At 44.8% G+C, this 25038-nt stretch overlaps 1 protein-coding gene and 1 pseudogene across 2 annotated transcripts in view; both read right to left on the bottom strand.

Moving 5' to 3' along the window:
* Nucleotides 1-1693: 1693 nt before the first annotated feature.
* Nucleotides 1694-25038, bottom strand: part of SLC25A33 (solute carrier family 25 member 33) — a 42407-nt gene continuing 19062 nt past the window's right edge. For both annotated transcript variants that reach the window (XM_032758832.2, XM_058444051.1), the window contains exons 3-7: nt 15738-15815; nt 12720-12820; nt 9324-9390; nt 4194-4474; nt 1694-2163 (exon numbers count right to left, since the gene is read on the bottom strand). In XM_032758832.2, coding sequence (XP_032614723.1) covers nt 1961-2163; nt 4194-4474; nt 9324-9390; nt 12720-12820; nt 15738-15815 — 730 coding nt within the window. In that variant the 3' untranslated portion in view covers nt 1694-1960. The remainder of the gene's footprint in view (nt 2164-4193; nt 4475-9323; nt 9391-12719; nt 12821-15737; nt 15816-25038) is intronic.
* Nucleotides 7050-8136, bottom strand: LOC116812886 (large ribosomal subunit protein uL6-like; annotated as a pseudogene).

Below are 25038 nucleotides of genomic sequence, written 5' to 3'. Positions count from 1 at the left end.
CAGAGCAAGACTCCATCTCAAAAACAAAAAAACAAAACTTCTGGAATAGCATTCCTGTCACGTATTGTAAAGTACAGAAGCTTCACTGAAGTCACTCATTTTGACTTCTACATAGTTGTCAGAGCAATTATACTAGAGTCAAGAATCCCAGTTAACTTCCCTTATGACCATATAAAGGTGAATAAAAGAAAACTCAATTTAAATATAACATGGAAATATCCTCCTTTTAACCCTACCAGAGTGTCTGCAAGTAAACCTGAAACTAGAGTGCATAGGTATTAGAAATGAGTATCTTTCTAGATGTTCGAATTGAAAACCAACCTTCATGTACAATATACTCAAATTCCAGTGAAAGAGCTAATGGAAGACTAGCGGTTTTACTTGCCTTCTTCTTGGTATCATCTTTTTGTTCCCTTATTAAATTTGCTTTAAAACCAAGGGGGTAACATCCTGTTTTTTGGTGGTGGTGTTTTTTTTTTTTTTTTGAGATGGAGTCTCACTCTATTGCCCAGGCTGGAGTGCAGTGGTGCCATCTCAGCTCACTGCAAGCTCCGCCTCCCGGGTTCACGCATTCTCCTGCCTCAGCCTCCCGAGTAGCTGGGACTACAGGCACCCGCCACCACACATGGCTAATTTTTTTAGTAGAGACGGGGTTTCACCGTGTTAGCCAGGATGGTCTCGATCTCCTGACTTCGTGATCTGCCCGCCTTGGCCTCCCAAAGTGCTGGGATTAAATTTTTTTTTCTTAACGTTGACCTAGGATATTTAAACAATCCCAGCGCTTCCTATTAGAATAAAGATGAGCTCTCTGATGGGTGAGCTATAGTCCTATGTTGTGCTCCTTTTCTGCAAGAGCAGAGGTCCAAGAACAGGGCTAAAGACCTCAGTGGGAATGACTGTTCATCACATTCTGGATTCACAGCCAAACAGAGCAGCTGTGCTGTCAACACACTTGACAAGGCAACTGGTCTTAACTTCCGGAACTATATCCAGGAGCCAGGCCACTGATAAACAGTTCTTTAAAAATTCTTGCCTTTGGTTCAAAGAAGGGAGAAAGGGGTAACTTCAGGAAATATTTTATAGCTTAAAATATTTAGTGTCAGAAAGTTATATATATTCATCTCGGTAGTCTGAAAGCTTAAATGATCAATCTGCAAGTAATTGGAAGTGTACAAAGGAGAAAAATTGCTGAGAAGTTTGTCCTGGTCCACACATCACCATCAAAATGTGCCACTTTTTTTTTTGAGATGGAGTCTCACTCTGTCGACCAGGCTGGAGTGAAGTGACGCGATATCGGCTCGCTGCAACCTCTGCCCCCTGGGTTTCAAGTGATTCTCCTGCCTCAGCCTCCCAAGTAGCTGGGATTACAGGCACATGTCCGGCTAATTTTTGTACTTTTAGTAGAGACAGGGTTTTGCCATGTTGGCCAGGCTGGTGTGGAACTCCTGACTTCAGGTGATCCATCTGCCTCGGCCTCCCAAAGTGCTGGGATTACAGGCATGAGCCACCGTGCCCAGCCAAAATGTGACACTTCTTCCCTGTCTAGCAGTGCAAGATCTTAAAGTCAGATTACAAAACAAATTGTATTCTGACTTTATCATTTTTCTCTGTATTTCTAGGGCAGGTTTATCTGAATTACTTAAGTCCTTTATAGTATAGTGAGCATAAAAGAGGACACAAGCCAAATGCATACTTAAATTAAATAGCATGATTTAATTTAGTTGGTGCTTAACCCTGAATCCTCTTAAGTTAAAAAAAAGTTATAATTAACTATTAACGTTAATGAAATTTAAACCTTCCAGAAAGCATGAATCCAAAAGGAAATGTCCAACAGGTGATATGAACCAGATATTTTATGGCCTTTCCTGTTTCAGTCTCAAACATTCTAAACATCAATGGGGAAAAAAAATTCTCTAGAGTTTTTCAGTTTTATTCTTCTAGAGCACAATTTTCTGGCCTGTTACTGAGTACGGTCTTCTAACAGGTATACAATTAACTCATAAGTAGACAACACAATGGCAGTATTTGGGATCTGCCGGATAAGCTGGGCAAAGAGTCCTCTATAAAAGGCGAGGTAGCCTTCTTCCCGGAACACCAGGCGCGCCGTCTGGACAAAAGACTTGTACTTGGTGCCCTCTTCCCGGAGCCTTGTCCTTATGACTTCTGCAGAGAAAGAAAGGCCTACTTTATGCCACATATTAAATGGGGAAAGAATCCACAGCACACAACTTTAAAACTGTCAAGGTTAGGCTGGGCACGGTGGCTCATGCCTGTAATCCCAGAACTTTGGGAGGCAGAGGCAGGCCGATCACTTGAGGCCAGAAGTTGGAGACCAGCCTGGCCAACACAGTGAAACTCCATCTCTACTGAAAAACAAAAATTAGCCAGGCATGGTGGTACACACCTACTACTAGAGTGGCTGAGGAATGAGGATCGCTTGAACCTGGGGGTTGAAGGTTGCAGTGAGTCGGGATCGTGCCACTGCACTCCAGCCTGGGCCACAGAGCAAACAAGACTCTGTCTCAAAAAATAAATAAATAAAATAAAATTGTCAAGGTTACAACTGTGTCTATTTCCCACCTCAGCTGTATTTGGACAGGAAATTCACATAACCTAGAGAGACAATGAAAAATTAAGTTCTTTTTAGAACCTTTTCCAACTCTAGGATTTGGTCAACTATGGATGCTTACACATACACAAAAGTACAAAATAACTTTTTTTTTGAGGCAGAGTCTCACTCTGTCACTCAGGCTGGAGTGCAGTGGGTACGATCTTGGCTCACTGCAACCTCTGCCTTCCGGGTTCAAGTGATTCTCCTGCCTCAGCCTCCTTAGTAGCTGGGATTACAGGCACCTGCCACCACGCCCGGCTAATTTTTGTATTTTTAGTAGAGACGGGGTTTTGCCATGTTGGCCAGCCTGGTTTCGAACTCCTGATCTCAGGTGATGTGCCCATCTTGGCCTCCCAAAGTGCTGGGATTACAGCAAAATAACTTTTAAGGGGTTAAAAGCTTAGTTTGAATGGGACTTAATGTTAAAATAATTCATGGTTTTCTACTCCCAATTAAGCAAATACTAATTTGTATGAAGTATGGCATTATCTTCAACGAATTCTTTTCTTATACTTTTCAGTTTTCTCCTCCTCCTGGAAACGTTTTCTACTCTGCCCAGCTCAAAAGCCACCCTCTCCTTTTGCCAGCCTTTGCCCACCTGGGCCTCCTTCCCAGACACCTAGAGTTGGACATTTGTCACTCCTACCCTCACACAGACCTCAGACCCTGGGAGGCATCACTGACCTCTTTCTTCAGATGTCTTTTGGGGTCAGCTTAGTGCTCCAGGACACAAGGGGAACTCAGCGCCTGTTACTGAGTTGACCGTATGCATTTGTCATAGCTGACAGTACAGTAGGCTTATGAAAATGAAACCTGTTTTTCATGGCACAATAAACTAAGCATTTTTTAAAATAAGTAGGCCAGTAGGTCAACAATTCTGTAACTTAAAAAAATAAACTTACCCAAAGTAGCCTTACTTAAGGCTCCATTAGGAATGGAGGCTAAGTGATTTTTTTTTTTTTGAGACAGAGTCTCTGTCGCCAGGGTGGAGTGCAGTGGCTTGATCTCGGCTTACTGCAACCTCCACCTCCTGGGTTCAAGCAATTCTCCTGCCTCAGCCTCCCAACTAGCTGGGACTACAGGCGTGCACCACCACGTCCAGCTAATTTTTGAATTTTTAGTAGAGACGGGGTTTCACCGTGTTGGCCAGGCTGGTCTCAATCTCTTGACTTCATGATCTGCCCGCCTCAGCCTCCCAAAGTGCTGGGATTACAGGCGTGAGCCACCATGCCTGGCTGAGGCTGAGTAATTAAGTTTGGCTCCCATATTATTATTTTGATTCAAGGACTATTAAATACAATCCAGATTTTTAGCTTCCTTGAAAACAGCAGAAGTTCAGCAACCCACGGCCTGTGTTTCTGCACAACAAGTTTTGGCTATAATCAGCTGGATTTGAGTAAGGTCGAGTTCTCACCACTCACGTGACCTCCGTCCATGCGGTTAGAGACGTTTTCCTCATGCTCACTGACGTTACCTGCAGGGATCTTGCGCCTCGATGTGCGCCACAGAAGTCTAGATATACCCACAAACAACAAACCTGACAGCTGTTTTACTGCTCTGGAAGAACAAAAGCAAAACATACCGTGTGGATAAGCAATGCAGGAGGCACAGCCCTTAGAAAGAGCAGCAGCTGCCATAAGTCCAAAAAAACTTGTGGAATTTTTCTCAGTCCCATTTGCAGAAGAGGCTAATGGAGCTTCTTTCAGATACTTCTTTAAACTTTCATAAATAGCAAAGCAGATTATAGTTTCGGAAATTCCAGCATACGAGGCAGTTAATCCTCTATAGAAGCCACGAATGCCTTCGGTCTGGTAAACATAACGAGCACACTGGAGTGTATTCATCTGCTTAGAGCCCCTCACTCTGCGTAAAAGAGACCAACACAGGCTGTTAAGCAGACATATCATTGCGGAACACAGAGACATCACACAGTAGGAGAACGGGTACTGGTCTTCCTTGTGGTGTTAGGATACTTGTTTTTGTTCTCATTCCTGGCTCCTAACTCTCATAGCCCTTGTCTTTTGTTATAATGTGGGGTGTGTGAGGCCACAGGGGCAGCCTCTGACAGTCCCTTGATCTCCTTTCACCTGCCCCAAGGCCATCCTCTAATATCCTTACCTTGTTGGTCATACTCCATGAGAGTCCCCTCCTATCCCCTGGGGGAAGGAATGCTGCTGTCATGAAGCTTCCAGAAAAACCCAAGAGGACAGCGTTCAGGGAGCTTCCAGAGCTGATCGCATGGAGGCTCCTGGAGGGTGGCCCCCGGGGAGGGTATGAAAGCTCCGCGCCCCTTACTCTGTACTCTGTACCTGGCCCTACCTGTCTCTTCTTCTGTATCCTTGCGATGTCCTTTATAACAAACCAGTAAATATTAAGTATTTCCCTGAGTTCTGTGAGCCACTCCAGCAAATTAATAGAATTCAAAGAGAGGGTCATGGGAACCCCAACTGGAAGCTGGTCGTTCAGAAGCTCTGGAGGCCCAGACATGCAACTGGTGTGTGGGTAAGTGGGTGAGCGGGGGGTGGGCAGTCCTGGGGACTGAGCCCCCAATCTGTGGGGCTATCTCCTGGTAGACAGTGTCGGAAGTGAACGAGAGGACACCCAGCTGGTGTCCACTGTTTGGTGTGTGTCGGAAAAACCCCCTACACATTTGGTCACAGAAGTCATCTTCTGTGTCAATGACTGTTGTGGTGTGACAGTGGAGGAAAAACATGGTTTGAGGAGAGTTTTTCCCACATATCTTTGTACTGTTGTCAGCTGACCTCCAGCCCACTGTGAGGCCAGACCAAGTAGCTGGCACACCTGACAGGCCCACAGAATACTAGCTACATCTGTATCAAGAGTCATAGAAACATGTTCATAAAAACATTAGCATTTGACCTAATTTTAGAAAGAGCTGCAGGGAGCAGCAAGGCTCATCACAGAGGAACTACAACTGCAAAATAATCAGGTCAACAATCCAGATAGCTGACCATGGTATGTCTGCTAGATTAAGTCACAAGGCCATGAGACACAGGGAATGCTTTCAGTGGAAAACAGGACTAAGTTAAAGGTAAAGGATGATCACAAGGGCTGGGCGCAGTGGCTCACACCTGTAATTCCAGCACTTCGGGAGGCCGAAGCGGGAGGACTGCTTGAGGCCAGGAGTTCAAGACCAGCCTGGCCAATGTAGTGAGGCCCTATCTCTACAAAAAAAAAAAAAAATAAGAAAGAAAAATAGGAACATTCCAACCTGTTGGTGAGGCTACTTATTAGATTTCTGATCACGCTCGTCTCCAAATAGATTCTATTATTGCTAAATTTATAAAATCATAAAACATCAAAATAAAACAGCAAATGAAAACCTTGAGGTTTAGAGGCTCCTACCCCAGGACATAAAGCATTTATGAACTGCCTGGCTGCAAGGCAGGAGTGAGCCACCAGATGAGCGTAGTCAGGTGTGCACCAGTCACACATCACAGACCCCTCCGAGCGGGCGCAGACCTGGGGCCTCTTGGGCTTCAGTCTCAGCTGGCCTCTCTCCCTTCTTTATTATCTCCGCATAGACTGTTCTCACTCCTTAGCCGCAGTGACCTAACACAAATCCAACCATGCAACTCCCGTGCTTAAAACCATCCAGAGGCCGGGTGTGGTGGCTCACACCTGTACTCCCAGCACTTTGGGAGCTGAGGTGGGCAGATCACGAGGTCAGGAGATCGAAACCATCCTGGCTAACACGGTGAAACCCCGTCTCTACTAAAAATACAAAAAATTAGCTGGGCATGGTGGTGGGCACCTCCCAGCTCCTCAGGAGGCTGAGGCAGGAGAATGGCGTGAACCCGGGAGGCGGAGCTTGCAGTGAGCTGAGATGCACCACTGCACTCAAGCCTGGGCTGCAGAGCGAGACTCCGTCTCAAAACAAAACAAAACATAACATCCAGAGTTTCTCACCCTTGGCACTATTCACATTTGGGGCTAGACCATTCAGTATGGGGAGAAGCAGGCTGCCTTGTAGGGTTTAGCAGCATCCCAGCCTCTATTCACACTAGACACCAAAAACACTCACCTAAGTTGTGGCAACTTCAAATGTCTCCAAACTTAGCTGCTCAATGTCCCCTGGAGGGCACCCCCTACCTCCATCCTCCATTTCCCCTGAGGACCACTGCTCTGATGACTTTCCACTGCCCTCAAAGCCCAATTCCAAACTCCCTTTCAGGCCTGGGAAGGATCGGGCCCCCCTGCTCCTCCAGCTCTATTCTTCCATAACTCCCTTCTCCAGCACAGATGCACATACTACACGCCAACTACACTTCCTGTCTTACAGCTCCCCAGAACTAACCATGCTTTCTTTTCTTTTCTTTTTTTTTTTGAGACGGAGTCTTACTCTGTCCCCCAGGCTGGAGTGCAATGGTGCAATCTCAGCTGCAACCTCCAACTTCTGGGTTCAAGTGATTCTCCTGCTTCAGCCTCCCTGGGACTCCAGGCACATGACACCACAACTGGCTAATTTTTGTATTTTTTGTAGAGACAGGGTTTCACCATGTTGGCCAGGCTGGTCTCGAAATCCTGAGCTCAAGTGATCCGCACACCTCGGCCTCCCAAAGTACTGGGATTACAGGTGTGAGGCACTGAGTCCGGCCTAACCACGCTTTCTTGCCTCAAGATTTCTACACTCACCTTCTCTCTGCCCAAAGGACCCTTCTCTGCCACCCCCACCTGGCTATTCTTTTTTTCCCAAATCAATGTCTTTTATTGCATCATTTAAATATCACAGATAGGTCTTAGGAATCATCTGGCATCTTGTTTCTGTAGCTGGACAACTCTTAGATCTTATTCATCAGCCTGCTGAACAGTTCCTTTTTCAGAGACATAGATACCATCCCCAAATTTAGGGATATCCTTAACCATTGTGGCTTGCTGAATCAAGGCAACTGAAGTTGAAACAAGCTCGATGTCATTTCCTTCAAGGATTAAATTCATCTTTCTAGGCTTGAGATACTGAACAAGCAACACCTGGTCTCATCCGAACCCTGCGGGTGTATTTTTCACCCAAGAAATTTCGGATTTCAACAAGAGACCCACCCTCCTGGGTAACAATATTGGTGGGGAAGTGAGCATACGCAGATCTCATCTTGTAACGGAAGCCCAGTGTTAACACCCTTGATCGTGTTCTGCACATAACTACAAACAGTTCAAACGGTAGCCAGTTCCTTTCTGTTACCCCACTGCGTGGCACCCCAGAGCCTCTTTAGACTGAGTTCTACATTGATGTGACTGAAGTCCCTCTGCAGGGTTCCTCTGGGGCCGTTCACAATAACTGTGCGTCCCTTCAGAGTAATGTTGACATTTTCTGGAATGACAACAGTCTGATTGCTGAGAATGGCCTTCATTCTCACAGTAGACATGGCAAAGCCCACCTAGCTATTCTTAAGATGGGAGTTGGGTGCTGCTGCCTCTGAAGGCCCTCCCAACCTTCTCTCTCTTAACCCAACCTGTACTGGGTGACTCTTGAGGGTCTAGTGGCACCCTCAGCACCCTTATCCCACCAAACTTTAATTATCTTATCTGTGAAGCTGTAAGTTCCTAGAAGAACTTATTTTCATGTCACATTACATTTATTGAAAACATCACAGGACACTGTTTATCATTCCTTAGAAATTATGGTAGTTACTGGACTACTGTTATATCTTATTAATTTAATGTGTTAAAGAGGCATACTACTGTATCACTGGTAAGTGTATTTTTAAAAATCTTATTGTAAGACCTGGTGTGGTGGTTCACGCCTGTAACCCCAGCACTTTGGGAAGCCAAGGCAGGAGGATTGCTTGAGCCCAGGAGTTGAGACCAGCCTAGGCAACATGGCAAGATCCATCCTTACAAGAAAAACAAAATTAGCTGGGTGTGGTGGCATGCACCTGTGGTCTGAAACTACTGAGGAGGTGAGGCTGAAGCAGGAGGATTGCTTGAGCCTGGGAGGTCGAGGCTAGGTGATAGATGAGGCACTGTCTCAATAAGAGAGAGAGAAAAAAAAGAGAGAGAAAAGGAAAAAAAAATACATTATTCTACCTGGGAGGCACAGATTGCAGTGAGCCAAGATTGGACCACTGCACTTTAGCCTGGGCAACAAGACCCTATCTCAAAAACCAAACCAAACCAAACCAAACCAAAACAAAACAAAACAACAATTCAAAAAACAACATTATTCTAAAAAGGGCCTGCAGGTGTCACCAGACTACCAAAGGAATCCACAGTCCCACAAAATGTTACAAACCCCTGGCTGGAGCTTGAGGGCAGAAGCCTATTATAGCTGAGGGCCTTTGGAGACTAAAATTAGCCCTCTGAGGTCTGAGGACACTCAGTGTTCTGCCTTTACTGTCTTCCCTTTTGAAAGGGAGACCATCTGGAGAACCCACAGCACTTCAACTGGGGTGGGGTCTGCAAAGGAGAGACAGTCACTGACTCTCTGAGACAACAGGCGGGACTGCAGATCAGGGGACACAACCAGAGATATCCCCTCCTTCCCCTGTTTGTCATCTTTAGCCCTCATCTGCCCATGATGCTCACAGCACAAACCTCAACGCAAAAGGAATCCTGCATGCACTTAGATTAAGAAAACGAGGAGGAGGGTAGCTAAGGACTCTACATCTCATCCTTAGAGATGTGGAGGAATTGGGGCAAGAAAAAAAAAATCCAAAATATCCTTTCATTAAGGAAGGAACAAATAATAACTTACTTCTGTTCTAGCTGCATTCGGGTTTTAACCATCCATATAGGATTCATTAAGGAATTTGTGATAAAAGCTGGAAAAAAAAACAGTAAAGGTCAACACTGTACACAGTCAATACTTATTAAAGATGTCTATTATCATATAATAAACTTTGAAATCGGGATTTCAATGGCCTAATAAAAAGACAGTAGGAAGCAGTTGTATTTCTATCCTGCAGAGAGAAGCTTCAGTTTCCCCATTAAGTGTAACATCTATTGGTATTGCTGGATCTAAAAGAAATTTCTCTTAATTTTCTAGAACCCCTTCTAGCCTTTTCAACCTGTAGGTGGTGTTGTTGATATCTGTGTTAATGTGATTCCTACTGAAAATTGTAACTGTCCTAAAACTCAATTTATAAGCCTCAGATCCAGAAATAATTTAACTTTTAAGACTGATCTGCTTATAGGAACCATTTGGTCAGTAAGCCTTCTCCGTCTCTTTAAAAAAAAAATTTTTTTTTTTTTTTCTGTAGAGACAGGGGTCTCCCTTGTTGCTCAGGCTGGTCTCAATTCTTGGGCTCAAGTGATCCTCCAGCCTCAGCCTCCCACAGTGCTGGGATTACAAGCATGAGCCACCACACCCAGCCAAACCTCCCTCACCTAAACATTGTGAATCATTCTAGGACAACCAAAAAAAGCAACACCATGGTATTAGTCTGACATACGGTATCTCTTCTGTAATACCTCACACCCTCTACAGTGCTGTGGAAGCAGATTAATTTGATACTAGGAAGACACTGGTTTTTTTTTTTTTTTTTTTTTTTGAGACACAGTCTTGCTCTGTCGCCCAGGCTGGAGTGCAGTGGCGCAATCTCGGCTCACTGCAAGCTCCACCTCCAGGGTTCACGCCATTCACCTGACTCAGCCTCCCCAGTAGCTGGGACTACAGGCGCCCGCCACCGCGCCTGGCTAATTTTTTTTTTTTTTTTGTATTTTTAGTAGAGATGGGGTTTCACCGTGTTAGCCAGGACAGTCTCGATCTCCTGACCTCGTGATCCGCTTGCCTCGGCCTCCCAAAGTGCTGGGATTACAGGCATGAGCCACTGTGCCTGGCTGACAGTGGTTTTAAGAACTTCCTTGAGGTCTGCTTTATTTATCAAGGGTTCTAAGTTAACTTTGCAAAAGTTACAAAACGGATTAATAGTTGTTAGCTTATGCTAACTCACTACTGGCCTATCTTTAAGCGAAAAGCAACCTGTTTTAGAACTCTGCCTTTCCTCCTCAGAGCTCTGTACTACATAGAAATGGCTTCCTTGTATAAAGCAACTTTAATATTTTCTATTCAGGATCGATAAATAATTAGCTATAAATATTCAGACAGGTTGGTCATACTTGTATTTGGAGTAACAACGGCAGACAAAACTGGTGTGTACATCTTACAGACTGGTAGGAGATGCAAATTTTTCGTAAAATGCCAATTTAAGTTCTCTAAAATATCTTTCTAGGCTCGGCGTGGTGGCTTATGCCTGCAATCCCAGCACTCTAGGAGGCTGAGCAGGTGGATCACTTGAGTTCAGGAGTTCGAGACCAGCTTGGGCAACATGGTTAAACTCCATTTCAAAAAAAAAAATACAAAAAAATTAGCTAGGCATGGTGGCATGCAGCTATAGTTCCAGCTACTCAGGAGGCTGAGGCAGGAGGATGGCCTGAGCCCAGGAGGTGGGGGTTGCAGGGAGCTGAGATCATGCCACTGCACTCCAGCCTAGGTGACAGAGCCAGACCCTGTATCAAAACAAAATAAAACCAATTAAAAAAAAAAAACCCTTCTGTTTAAATGAACATAGAACTCTATACAAAAGAGCCTTCTCGGCCGGGTGGGGTGGCTCACGCCTGTAATCCCAACACTTTGGGAGGCCGAGGCAGGCAGATAGAGACTACCCTGGCTAACACGGTGAAACCCTGCCTCTACTCAAAATACAAAAAATTAGCTGGGTGTGGTGGCACGTGCCTGTAGTCCCAGCTACTCGGGAGGCTGAGACAGGAGAATCCCTTGAGCCCGGGAGGTGGAGGTTGCAGTGAGCCGAGATCGCGCCATTGCACTCCAGCCTGGGCGACAGAGTGACTCTATCTCAAAAACAAACAAACAGCTGGGCGCGGTGGCTCACGCTTGTAATCCCAGCACTTTGGGAGGCCGAGGGGGGCGGATAATGAGGTCAGGAGATCGAGACCACGGTGAAACCCCGTCTCTACCAAAAATACAAAAAATTAGCCGGGCGTGGTGGCGGGCGCCTGTAGTCCCAGCTACTCGGAGAGGCTGAGGCAGGAGAATGGCGTGAACCCTGGAGGCGGAGCTTGCAGTGAGCCGAGATCGCGCCACTGCACTCCAGCCTGGGTGACAGAGCAAGACTCCGTCTCAAAAAACAAAAACAAAAACAAAAACAAACAAACAAAAAAACAAAAAACAAAAAACAAACAAACAAAAAAGCCTTCCTTTCTCTCAGAAATCTATACGTTCATGTTTTGCAAGTACATCCCAGGGAAGAAGCCCTGCTATGGCTTTTCAGTAGGAAGTGGAATGGTTCCCTCAAAAGAGAACAGATGCCCTATGAGCTGTCACTGACCCTATTGGAAAACTCCACTGCAAACTCTACACCCTCATTGCATAACCCATAGTTGGGGACAGGAGTGCCAACTGTACACAGGGTGTGTGGGACCCTGTGGGGAATCTGAAGAAAGAAACTCTAATTTTAGAAAATCATCTGATGGGGCGGGCGCAGTGGCTCATGCCTGTAATTCTAGCACTCTGGGAGGCCGAGGAGGGTGGATCACTTGAGGTCAGGAGTTTGAGATCAGCCTGGGCAACGTGGTGAAACCCCGTCTCTACTGAAAATGCAAAAATTAGCCAGGCATGGTGGCAAATACTTGTAATTTCAGCTACTCAGGAGGCTGAGGCACAAGAACCACTTTAACTTGGGAAGAGGAGGCTGCAGTGAGCCGAGATTGCACCACTGCACTCCAGTCCAGCCTCGGTGACAGAGTGAGACTCTGTCTCAAAAAAAAAAAAAAAAAACAAAAACAACAAAAAAAAAATATATATATATATATATATATATCATTTGATGGGCAAACAGGAAGACATGAAAAACCTATGAATATTCCTTTAGAAGAACAAAATACCAGTAGCATGCATAGGACATGTACATTTTGAGGGCAAATAAAGAGCTTTAGTGGTCAAGGAAAATAAAATCAAGTTACAAACCGCTCTCACTCTCCTATCAGTTGTAACATAAAGGTTTAGAAAAACAATTTTAGGTGCAAAGGAAGCAAGGAGCTAATTTCTAATTCCTGGAAAAACTGTTTGGCAGAATGCATGCTTTAGAAAAGCGAGAGAGAAACCCTCTCTTCACTCACTAGGGTAACATACCTGCAGAGCCAGCTGAGAAAATATGCACAATATTGCTGTTAGGCACGAAAATGCCATTAAATTGCTCTTTGGCTTTGGAGTAACATGCAAAGTATACAGCCCTGTTAGAACAAAGAGAACATTATAAAGAAATCATCACAGTGCAACTTTATACGTCCCTCCAGAATACCTGAAAAATTTTTGGAAAATAAAATGGGAAAGACGCTGCCATGTACTGAAAAGCTTGTCCTCGCCTGTGCTAAAACCAAAACCTGCCACAGGCACGTTCAGGAAGCTCCTGTGTGTCCCTCCAGAAATGATTTGGTGATGACAGAGGTGTTCAAAAATAATTGACGAAAGTGAGATTTGGGGAAGACATCTACAAAGTCCTTTTACATTCTTCGTTCTGGATAAATGCTAATCCTTTAAGCATCAACACATTGGAAGTTTTAAATTTTTTTTTGTTTCTAGAATAGACCACACTTTTTCACCCTGTGCCAAAATGAGAATGTCGAACATCATTTGAACTGTTTTTGGATGACTCAGGATCACATAGAACAGCCATCACATCATACCTGTGTTTTCATAAAGGGTCCTTCCGCCACCCCCTGCCTTGACTACCGCAGAGTGGTCCCATCACCCTTGTTTTCTCTTCACTTTTCCCCCTGCTGTCTTCCCTCTTGTTGGGGCTGGGAAATAGGAGCTACTTGGGATTTTTCCTGCTCTTTCACCAGCAATGCAGGGACAATGTTTCTTTCTTCTGCTGGTCAATGAATCAATCATAGAATATATTTTTCAGGTTAGGATCTTAACTGCTTATCATTATCGTGTTATAAAAGTCTTCCTTTTCCCCTAATGGGTGAGGCAGCCAGGAATCTGCATCAGGTTACCAGGGTTACACTGTAGGAGCACTGCCTGTGAGCAGCGAGGGCTCTTCTCACTTTATTTACTACAGATGGGCAGTACGTTTCCCATCTATGAATAATGCACACCCCAGATCATCTCACAGACTAGTACTTTCTGTTTTTAAATACATCACACATACTTGCTACAAAATTCTAAAGGAACAAAAGCAGTAAAAAAGTCTGCCTTTTTACAACACCCCCAGGTGATCTGTGTGGTTTTTTTTTTTTTTTTTTTTTTTTGAGATGGAGTTCTTGCTCTGTCACCCAGACTGGAGTGCAGTGGCGTGACCTGGGCTCACTGCAACCTCCACCTCCTGGGTTCAAGCCATTCTCCTGCCTCAGCCTCCCGAGCAGCTGGGATTACAGATGCATGCCACCACCCCCGGCTAATTTTTGTATTTTTGTAGAGATGGGGTTTCGTCATGTTGGCCATGCTGGTCTCAAACTTCTGACCTCAAGTAATCCGCCTGCCTCGGCCTCCCAAATTGCAGGGATTACAGGTGTGAGCTACTGCACCCAGCCGATTTATGTTTAAATTGGAGCACTGATCTGGAAGAATTCTATAAGCTTTTGGTCTTCACTCTATATAAGACAACATTCTCATTTTTGTTGTAAGACTTCATTTTCTTCCTTTTTTTTTTGAGACAGAGTCTTGCTCTGTCCCCCAGGATGGAGTGCAGTGGCGCTATCTCGGCTCACTGCAAGCTCCGCCTCCCGGGTTCACACCATTCTCCTGCCTCAGCCTCCTGAGTAGCTGGGACTATAGGCGCATGCCACCACGCCCGGCTAATTTTTTGTATTTTTAGTAGAGACGGGGTTTCACTGTGTTAGCCAGGATGGTGTCGATCTCCTGATCTCGTGATCCGCCCGCCTTGGCCTCCCAAAGTGCTGGGATTACGGGCATGAGCCACCGCACCTGGCCAGACTTCATTTTCTTTCAAGTCTCTTGGAGCATGACAAGTTAAGGGTCCTGCCCCTGCCACTCAGTTCCCTTCTCAGGAGGTCCTTTCTGGAAGAAGTTTTTTTGTTTTGTTTTGTTTTTTCTTTTTGAGATGGAATTTCGCTCTTTCACCCAGGCTGGAGTGAAGTGGCACGATCTTGGCTCACTGCAACCTCTGCCTCCCACCGGGTTCAAGCGATTCTCCTGCCTCAGCCTCCAGAGTAGCTGGGATTACAGGTGCCCGCCACCATGCCTGGCTAATTTTTGTATTTTTAGTAGAGATGGGGTTTTGCCAAGTTGGCCAGGCTGGTCTCCAATTCCTGACCTCTGGTGATCCACCTGCCTCGGCCTCCCAAAGTGCTGGGATTACACGGGTGAGCCACCATGCCCGGCCAGGAAGCAGTTTTTAATCTACTTTCCAGATACGCTATTCTCTCTCTGTCTCTGTTACTTTTACAATCATACACTGTCATCCTCTCTATCCTATCTATCCAAGAGAACTTTCTGCCAAGATGGGATGCCCTGTATCTCTGCTCTTCAATACAGTAGCCATTAGCTGCATGTGGAGATTGAGTGCTTGAAACATGGCCAGGGAGACTGAGCAATTGAACCTTTAATTCTGATTAATTTACATTTAAACTGCTCCATGTGGCCAGTGACTACCGTTATGTACTGGGACAGTACAGTTCTGTATATTTCAAACAGGCTTTCAGGGGAAGCCCTGCAAAGATATGAGGATGTCATTTTATAGAAAGTGAAGTTAAAAGCCTTTACAATTCCTCTGGATCAGTGTTTCTAAGTGCGTTGGAGTCACCTGGGGGTTCTGTTAAAATGCAGATTCTGATGTAGGTCTGGGATGTGCCCTGGGATTGTATGTTTATAACAAGCTCTCAGACAATACTAATGCTGCTGGCCACATGCCATACTTGGAGTAGCAAACGCTTAGAGTACATTAATGACAGCAGATTAATTTTCACACTTAAGAATATGAAGAATACAATAAGTAGAATCTCTTTCTTTCACACACTGAAGACACACCTACAATTCTCAATGACTATTCGCTATGTCCGCTATATTTAGGCAAATCCAACACAGAGAAAGACACTGGTCATTCAGCAGCATCACCCTTTGGTAAGAAAGGACCCAGAATTCCATACTGCTTAGCATGAGCTAGCTGGAAAGTTTAATGCTTACCTTGATGGTGCAACTCCAACCAAATTTGGACCCAAGCCTCTAAAAAGTGACTTTGGTCCCTCTTTCTCCAAGATCGACCTGAATAATAAGAAAAGACAAACCTTTAAAACCCCTCAGGCAAGGCCTATTTAAAATGATAAAGAGTCACCCTTCTCATTAGTTCCTTGAGAGAATAAAATGTTTCGAGAGCTCAAGGTCGACTCTTATCTGATTTGGTTACAATACAGAATGGGAAGGCTGTAGAATACTGCTATCATTAACACAGTAAAAAAACATGCTTCAAAAAGCATCAGTTAGACATATTTTCTTTTTCTTTTTTTTTTTTTTTTGAGATGGAGTCTCGCTTTGTTGCCCAGGCTGGAGTGCAGTAGCATGATCTCGGCTCACTGGAACCTCTGCCTCCTGGGTTCAAGCAATTCTCCTGCCTCAGCCTCCCAAGTAGCTGGGATTACAGGCATTCACACACCCAGCTAATTTTGTATTTTTATTAATTAATTAATTATTATTATTTAGACAGAGTTTCACTCTTGTTGCCCAGGCTGGAGTGCAATGATGTGATCTCGGCTCATTGCAGCTTCTGCCCCCCAGGTTGAAGCGTTTCTCCCACCTCAGCCTCCCGAGTAACTGGGATTAAAGGCATGCACCACCACGCTCAGCTAACTTTATATTTTTAGTAGAGATGGGGTTTCTCCATGCTGGTCAGGCTGGTCTTGAACTCCTCACCTCAGGTGATCTGCCCACCTTGGCCTCACAAAGTGCTGGAATTGCAGGCATGAGCCACCACGCCCGGCCCAACACAGGAGGAAGCTGTGCAGTCTGTACTATACAATGAAATCCTGTGAAAGTAGGATGAATATCTGGCAGAGGGTGCCACACAGGGAATAATTTCCTCATCATAGTAAGATTCACTGAGAAACAGGTTCAGAGATTTCTTTTGGATTTACTGCTTCTAACAATCCTATCCTCTACATCTTTACCTAATGTAGTAGGATCTTATACAGGGATATAAAGAATAGAGCCAGCTCAGTGCTCATACCTGTAATCCCAGCACTTTGGGAGGTCCAGGCAGAAGGTTCACTTGAACCCAGGAGTTCCAGACCAGCCTGAGCAACACAATATAAACCCCATCTATACAAAAAATGAAAAATATTAGCCAGGTGTGGTGGTGTGTGTCTGTGGTCCCAGCTACTCAGGAGGTTGAGGTGAGAGGATCACTTAGCCTGGGAGGTCAAGGCTGCAGTGAGCCATGATCACGCCACTGCACTCCAGCTTTGGCAACAGAAAGAGACCTCTTGTCTCAAAAATTAAAAAGAAAAAAAAAGTTGGCGGGGGGAGGGCAGAATTTAAGGAATAGAAAACTCTAATAATCTTCATGGACAGGATGATGGTTTTTTAAAACCAAAGCCTAGTATCTCAAGTCCAAACATTATACCATGACTGCTTTTTCTTTTTATTTGTTTTTCTTTTCTTTTTGAGATGGAGTCTCGCTCTGTCACCCAGGCTGGAATGCAGTGGCGCAATCTTGGCTCACTGCAAGCTCCGCCTCCCAGGTTCACACCATTCTCCTGCCTCAGCCTCCTGAGCAGCTGGGACTACAGGCGCCTGCCACCACGCCGGGCTAATTTTTTGTATTTTTGGTAAAGACGGAGTTTCACCGCGTTAGCCAGGATGGTCTCAATCTCCTGACCTGGTGATCCGCCTGCCTTGGCCTCCCAAAGTGCTGGGATTATAGGCATGAACCACCGCGCCTGGCCAATTGCTTTTTCTTTTAAACTTTTTTTTGTGATGACATACACATAATAGAAAATCTACCACTGTAACCTTTTTTTTTTTGAGACGGAGTCTCGCTCTGTTGCCCAGGCTGGAGTGCAGTGGCACAATCTCAGCTCACTGCAAGCTCCGCCTCCCGGGTTCATGCCATTCTCCTACCAAGTAGTCTCAGCCTACCAAGTAGCTGGGACTACAGGTACCTGCCACCATGCCCAGCTAATTTTTTGTATTTTTAGTAGAGACAGGGTTTCACTGTGTCAGCCAGGATGGTCTGGAACTCCTGACCTTGTGATCTACCTGCCTTGGCCTCCCAAAGTGCTGGGATTACAGGCGTGAGCCACACTGTAATAATTTTTTTTGTTTTGTTTTGTTTTGTTTTGGAGACGGAGTCTTACTCTGTCACCCAGGCTGGAGTGCAGTGCCGCGATCTTGGCTCATTGCAAGCTCCGCCTCCCGGGTTCATGCCATTCTCCTGCCTCAACCTCTCCGAGTAGCTGGGACTACAGGCGCCCGCCACCACGCCCAGCTGATTTTTTGTATTTTTAGTAGAGACGGGGTTTCACCATGGTCTCGATCTCCTGACCTTGTGATCTGCCTGCCTCGGCCTCCCAAAGTGCTGGGATTACAAGCGTGAGCCACCATGCCCGGCCCATTGTAATCATTTTTAAGTGTACAGTTGAGTGGCATTAAGAACATCCACACTGTTGTGCAACCATCACCACCATCTACCTCCAGAACCTTTTCATCTTTTCAAACTGAACCTCTGCACTCATTAAGCACCAGCTCCCTAGCCCTCCCTCCCGTCAGGCCCTGGCAGCCACCATTCTACTGTCTCTATAAATCTGACAACTCTAGGTATCTCTTATCAGTGGTGTCACATCTTTTTTTGTGACTGGCTTATTTCACCCGGTCTTTGAGGTTCATCCATGTTGTAGCATGTATCACCATTTCCTTCTTTTTATTTTATTACTTTTTTGAGACAGGGTCTTACTCCATCACCCACGCTGGAGTGCAGTGGGGCGATCTCGGCTCACTGCAACCTCCACCTCCTAAATTCAAGCAATTCTTGTGCTTCAGCCTCCCCAGTTGCTGGGATTACAGGTGAGTGCCACCACGCCCAGGTAATTTTTGTATATATATATTTTTAAATAGAGACGAGGTGTCACCATGTTGGCCAGGCTGGTCTCGAACTTCTGGCCTCAAGTGATCCACCCACCTTGGCCTTACTAAGTGCTGGGATTACAGGTGTGAGCCACTGTACCCACCCAGAATTTCCTTTTTTTAAAAGCTGAATATTATTCCACTGCTGTATACACCATATTTTATTATCCATTCACCCATCGATGGACACTAGGGTTGTTTCCATGTTTTGACTATTATATATAGTACTGCTATAAACATGGGTGTATAATATTTGTTTCAGTCCTTGCTTTGGATTCTTTTGTGGAATCCAAGTGGAATTGCTGGATCACACAGTAATCCTATGCCTAATTTTTTGAGAAACCACTAGGCTGTTTTCTACGGTGGTTACATTCCCACTTGCGATGTAAAAGGGGTTCCGATTTCTCTATAACCTCGCCAATGTGCTTTTCACACAAAAAAGTTAAATATTGTTTCTGATTAAAAGCGACTCAGAAAATCCTAAAAGGATTGTATGGAACATTCTTTAGAGGCATTTTTCCGCAGCAACACAGTTATTAAAGTTGGTTAAATTTACTCTCTTCAATGGTTCAATTTCCATGTTATCCAGGAGAATTTACATTGTTATATTATGGTCTTCTCTAATTTAATCTCCTTTTCTTAGTGAGGATTTCTCTTTACTAGTAGTACCATCCATTTGATAGCACTCAAGGTTGATGTAGCTCACAAATAATCATATGCTAGTCAAAAGTTAATAGAATGGCTGGGAGCAGTGGCTCACGTCTGTAATCCTAGCACATTGGGAGGCCGAGGCGGGTGGATCACTTGAGGTCAGGAGTTCGAGACCAGCCTGGCCAACATGGTGAAACCTGTCTCTACTAAAAATACAAAAACTAACCAGAAATCGCTTGATCACGGGAGGCAAAGGCTGCAGTGAGCCGAGATCATGCCACTGTACTCCAGCCTGGGCAACAGAGCAGGACTCTGTCTCAGAAAGGAAAAAAAAAAAGTTAATAGAATGTTTTACCTTCATTACAACACACAGAAGGTATGATGAAAAGATCTTTCACTTTATGGAAAAGATGTTCCTATAAAGTTAATAGTAAAGTAAATCCTGTCAATTCTATTTCTACCTCTTCCACTTTCTCCACAGGGAAAGTTTCCCAAATTTAGCTGGTTTTTGGTGCAAAAGAGGTACAGCTGACATTCTGGTCCACAGCATACTGGATAATGTTAAAGTTTCATCTATTTCCAGCTCTCCTTCCTCAGATCACTATGTGACTTTTCATGCTCTAGATTTTCTGAATGTATAAAGTAAATAGAATTTTGAATCTTAGCTTCTCTTCTCCTAATTTTTGGATGTTTAAAATAAAGAATATCTGTACCTTCAAGAGCTAGTAGTAGGCTAGCAATTAGATGAAAAAGAGTGGAAAGAAAAAAGTAAAACTAGTCTATTCACAGACGGCATGATCTTTTGTTGAAATACTAAAGAATCGGCCGGGCGCGGTGGCTCATGCCTGTAATCCCAGCACTTTGGGAGGTCAAGGCGGGCGGATCATGAGGTCAGGAGATCGAGACCATCCTGGCTAACACAGTGAAACCCCGTCTCTACTAAAAATACAAAAAAAAAAACTAGCCAGGCGTGGTAGTAGGTGCCTGTAGCCCCAGCTACTCGGGAGGCCGAGGCAGGAGAATGGCGTGAACCCAGGAGGTGGAGCTTGCAGTGAGACACTGCACTCCAGCCTGGGCGACAGAGAGAGACTCTGTCTCCAAAAAAAAAAAAAAAGCTATTATTTCAAAAAGTAGTAAGCCAGACTTTAGTCCAATTTATATAATTTTTTTTTTTTTTTTGGAACGGAGTTTTTGCCCTTGTTGCCCAGGCTGGAGTGCAATGGCGCGATCTCGGCTCACCACAACCTCTGCCTCCCGGGTTCAAGTGATTCTCCTGCCTCAGTCTCCAAGTAGCTGGGATTACAGGCACCCGCCACTACGCCCAGCTAATTTTGTATTTTTAGTAGAGACAGGGTTTCTCCATGTTGGTCAGGTTGGTCTCGAACTCCCTACCTCAAGTGATCCACCCACCTCGGCCTCCCAAAGTGTTGAGATTACAGGCATGAGCCACTGTGCTTGGCCCATTTATATAATTAAATTACATAAAAATATTATGCAGAGACAGCAGTCTTTTTCTTTTTTTTTTTTTTTTTTTTTGAGACGGAGTCTCGCTCTGTCGCCCAGGCTGGAGTGCAGTGGCGGGATCTCGGCTCACTGCAAGCTCTGCCTCCCGGGTTCACGCCATTCTCCTGCCTCAGCCTCTCCAAGTAGCTGGGACTACAGGCACCCGCCACCACGCCCGGCTAATTTTTTGTATTTTTAGTAGAGACAGGGTTTCACCGTGGTCTCGATCTCCTGACCTCGTGATCCGCCCGCCTCGGCCTCCCAAAGTGCTGGGATTACAAGCGTGAGCCACCGCGCCCGGCCAGTCTTTTTTTTCTAATCAAATCATTTTCCTTACTGATAAGTGTTAAGCCCAGGCCCTTTTAAGTGATCCCATATAACCTCTGCCTCCTGGGTTCAAGCAATTCTCCTGCCTCAGCCTCCTGAGTAGATAGGATTATAGACGCCAGCCACCACGTCCTGCTAATTTTTTTTTTTTTTTTGAGATAGAGTCTTGCTCTGTCGGCCAGGCGAGTGCAGTGGCTGCATCTCGGCTCACTGCAGCCTCCGCCTCCCAGGCTCAAGTAATTCTCCTTCCTCAGCCTCCTGGATAGCTGGGATTACAGGCGTGCACCACCATACCTGGCTAATTTTTGTATTTTTAGTAGAGATGGAGTTTTACCATGTTGGCCAAGCAGGTCTTGAACTCCTGACTTCAGGTGATCCGCCCACCTCAGCCTCCCAAAGTACTGGGATTACAGGTGTGAACCACCATGAGTATTGCCTTTTTTTTTTTTTGAGACGGAGTCTCGCTCTGTTGCCAGGCGAGTGCAATGGCACGATCTCGGCTCACTGCAACCTCCACCTCCCGGGTTCAAGCAGTATTGCTCTTTTAAAAGATCGAGCTCTCTGAACTAAAACCTCTCTCAAGTAATACCTTGAAGTGGCCTATACTTTATAATATAGCACATAATCAAGACTTTCAAATGCTACGTGTATCAAGAAATTGTGTAAAGTTTAGATCTTCTTTGTGGTCCCCATTAATGTACCCCGTTCAGCTTCAGGAGTCATTTAAACACAATTAAGGGAATCTCTGGCTCCAGGAAGCTTGAAGCCGCTCATCCATAATGCAGTAGTGAACTCGTGTCCTCAACTGACTCAGGCCTGTTAAGAACTTAAGAAAGGTGGTCTCCATAGTTACACACAATAACAGTTGGCAAAAAGCCAAATCTGTTACATAATCCAAACTTCTAACTAGCTTGATGTTTACAAAACTTTTCTGGAACAATTAAGATCCTACTATAAATGGTATATTTCAGCTGCAAAATCAAGCCCAGAAGGATCCAGACTCATTTTCCCATAGTCACAAACTTTCATTTAGGAAAAAAATGGGGAAAAAAAAAAATCAGGGCCTTGTTTGGAGCATTTTATTCTCTTCACTAGTTTTATATCATAATATGCATACCACAGACTAATCCAAGACAAATGTCTCATCTGAACACTGTAGTTCCTAAAAGATAGACAGGAGATCACTAACATGTTACTTTTCAAAGATGAAAAAGGCACTTGAAAAAACAAAAAGAGGGCTGGGTGCGGTGGCTCACACCTGTAATCCCAGCACTTTGGGAGGCCGAAGTGGGCGGATCACAAGGCCAGGAGATCGAGACCATCCTGGCTAATATGGTGAAACCCCATCTCTACTAAAAATACAAAAAAAAATTAGCCGGGCCTGGTGGCACGCGCCTGTAGTCCCAGCTACTCAGGAGGCTGAGGCAGGAGAATCGCTCGAACCCGGGAGGCAGAGGTTGCAGTAAGCAGAGATGGTGCCACTGTACTCCAGCCTGGGCGACAGAGCAAGACTCTGCCTCAAAAAAGAAAGAAAGAAAAAACAAAAAGAATGTATCTCAGCAGCTTAAATAGTAAGAACTTTGCTGGAAAATATTAAGCCAGAAGATTTTTATTTTTTTTAAAAGCAGATACCTGAAATACATATACTATTACTCTGTCACATTTAATAGCAGATACCTGAATCTGTTAACATATTGCCTTTTTGCTTTTTAAGTAACTATTTAAAAAAAAGATAGGTTCAAGATAAGTTCTTCAATAGAGAGTATTTTTTCTTTAACGGAATACTTTTCTTTAACAGAATAGAGAATATTTTTTCTCTGAATTTTGAAAAATAAACTTCCTATAAACAAATTCTGTTCTCTGACAAGTCTTTTAAAGTAGTATTCCCCAAATGAGTAAGACTATTAATAAGCAGACAACTTTTTTTTTTTGAGACGGAGTCTTGCTGTGTTGCCCAGGCTGGAGTGCAGTGGCGCAATCTTGGCTCACTGCAAGCTCTGCCTCCTGAGTTCACGCCACTCTCCTGCCTCAACCTCCTGAGTAGCTGGGACTACAGGCGCCCACCGCCACACCTGGATAATTTTTTGTATTTTCAGTAGAGATGGGGTTTCACTGTGTTAGCCAGGATAGTCTCTATCTCCTGACCTCGTGATCTGCCTGCCTCGGCCATAAGCATACAACGTTTAAACTAATGACCATGTTATTTGCATGGGTTTTTTTTTTCTTTTCTTTTTTTTTGAGATGGAGTCTCGCTCTGTTGCCCAGGCTGGAAGGCAGTGGCGTGATTTCGGCTCACTGCAACCTCTGCCTCCCAGGTTCAAGTGATTCTCCTGCCTCACCCTCCCTAGAAGCTGGGATTACAGGCATGTGCTGCCACGTCCGGGTGGTTTTTGTATTTTTAGTAGAGACGAGGTTTCACCATGTTGGCCAGGTTGGTCTCTAACTCCTGACCTCAGGTGATCTACCTGCCTTGGCCTCCCAAAGTGCTGGGATTACAAGGGTGAGCCACTGCGCCCAGCCTTGTATGGGTTTTTGAATAACAAAGTGTCTTCCAAAAATGTCAACAGGAAACTAACACGGGCTTTGTAGATGAGACAAAAGCCTGTACCCTTGTTCTTGTTTGATCACTTACTAGATAAAGACCCTCTCTGTAAACCATCGTCACTGCCGTTAGCTTAGGGATGGTTAATGAAGAAACAGAAAGCTGTACAATAATCCAGGTGAGAGAGGATGGTGGCTTCAACCCACATGGTGGCAGCCTGAAAAGGAGCCACCCTCTGTTAAGCCCCCCTAAAGCTTCTTAAGTTGGTATATTGCTTTTATGTAAGACCTGAGTCTAAAAGACTCTGCTTTTAGAACTTATTAACAGGAAAAGATACACATTTCCCCCGAAGAGTGAGTATACTTTCTTCACATGAGAATTATGTAATAGGATATCCCCCCCCCCTTTTTTTTTTGCCTCTGTTAAGAGATAAGACTTTAAAGTTTAAAAAAAAAAAACAAAAAAAACCCTTGTGTTTAAAAGCAGAGAGTAGCTATTATAATGAGAGCAGCTTTTATTATTTACATGGAGGGAGGGTGTTAAGCCCTTTATATGCAATACCTTCCTGACATGCCAAAACTCACGCATTCAATTTGTGTGGAATGCTTGCTATGTGACAGGCAACATTCTCGATGCTTGGGGACGATTTCAGTAATTAAAAGAAACCAAAGTCACTACCTCCAAAGAAGTCCCATTGAAAGGGGTGGTGAAGAGGGAGAAAAGAATAGAAGTAAGTAAACTACACTGTATGTTGATGGACGTAAGTGCTACGGATAAAAATAAAGCAGGAAGGCGGGCTGGGGTGTTGGGGAGAGTTTGCTTTTAAATAGCATGGTCACTGTAGGGTCTTCCTGCAAGGTGATGACAGCGGAAGTCAGCCATGCAGACAATGTCTACTGCAAACACCCTGCGGTGGGAAATGTTCCTGGCCTTTTAAAGGAAGAAAAAGGAGGCTGGAGAAGCAAAGGGGAAAATAGGAGATGAAAAGTCAGAAGTAACGGGAAGGGTGACAATCGTGTAGAACCTAGTAGGCCGCAGGGATAGCTGTAGCTCTTACCCAGAGGGAGACAGCAACTCTGAGCAGAGGATCTGAGCAGAGTTCTCTGGGTGCTCTGCTGAGAACAGACTGAGGGTAGAGGGCAGCAAGCTTTCAAGCCAGAGCAGTCAGGAAGCGAATGCACCAATATAGGTGAGATACGGTGGCTTCCATCAGGACAGTGGTGGAGGAAGTAGTGAAAAAGGGTCAGATTCTGTATTTATTTTGAAGGTAGACTTGAAAGGATTTGCTGCAGGGCTGAGAAATAAGATCTAAGGATGAATATGAGGCTTGAGATCTGTGTAGCTGGA

The sequence above is a fragment of the Hylobates moloch genome, unplaced genomic scaffold (genome assembly GCF_009828535.3).
Source record: "Hylobates moloch isolate HMO894 unplaced genomic scaffold, HMol_V3 SCAFFOLD_9, whole genome shotgun sequence".
NCBI lineage: Eukaryota > Metazoa > Chordata > Mammalia > Primates > Hylobatidae > Hylobates > Hylobates moloch.
The sequence above is the reverse complement of the archived record's forward strand: the minus strand, read 5'-3'. Positions and strand labels throughout refer to the sequence as shown.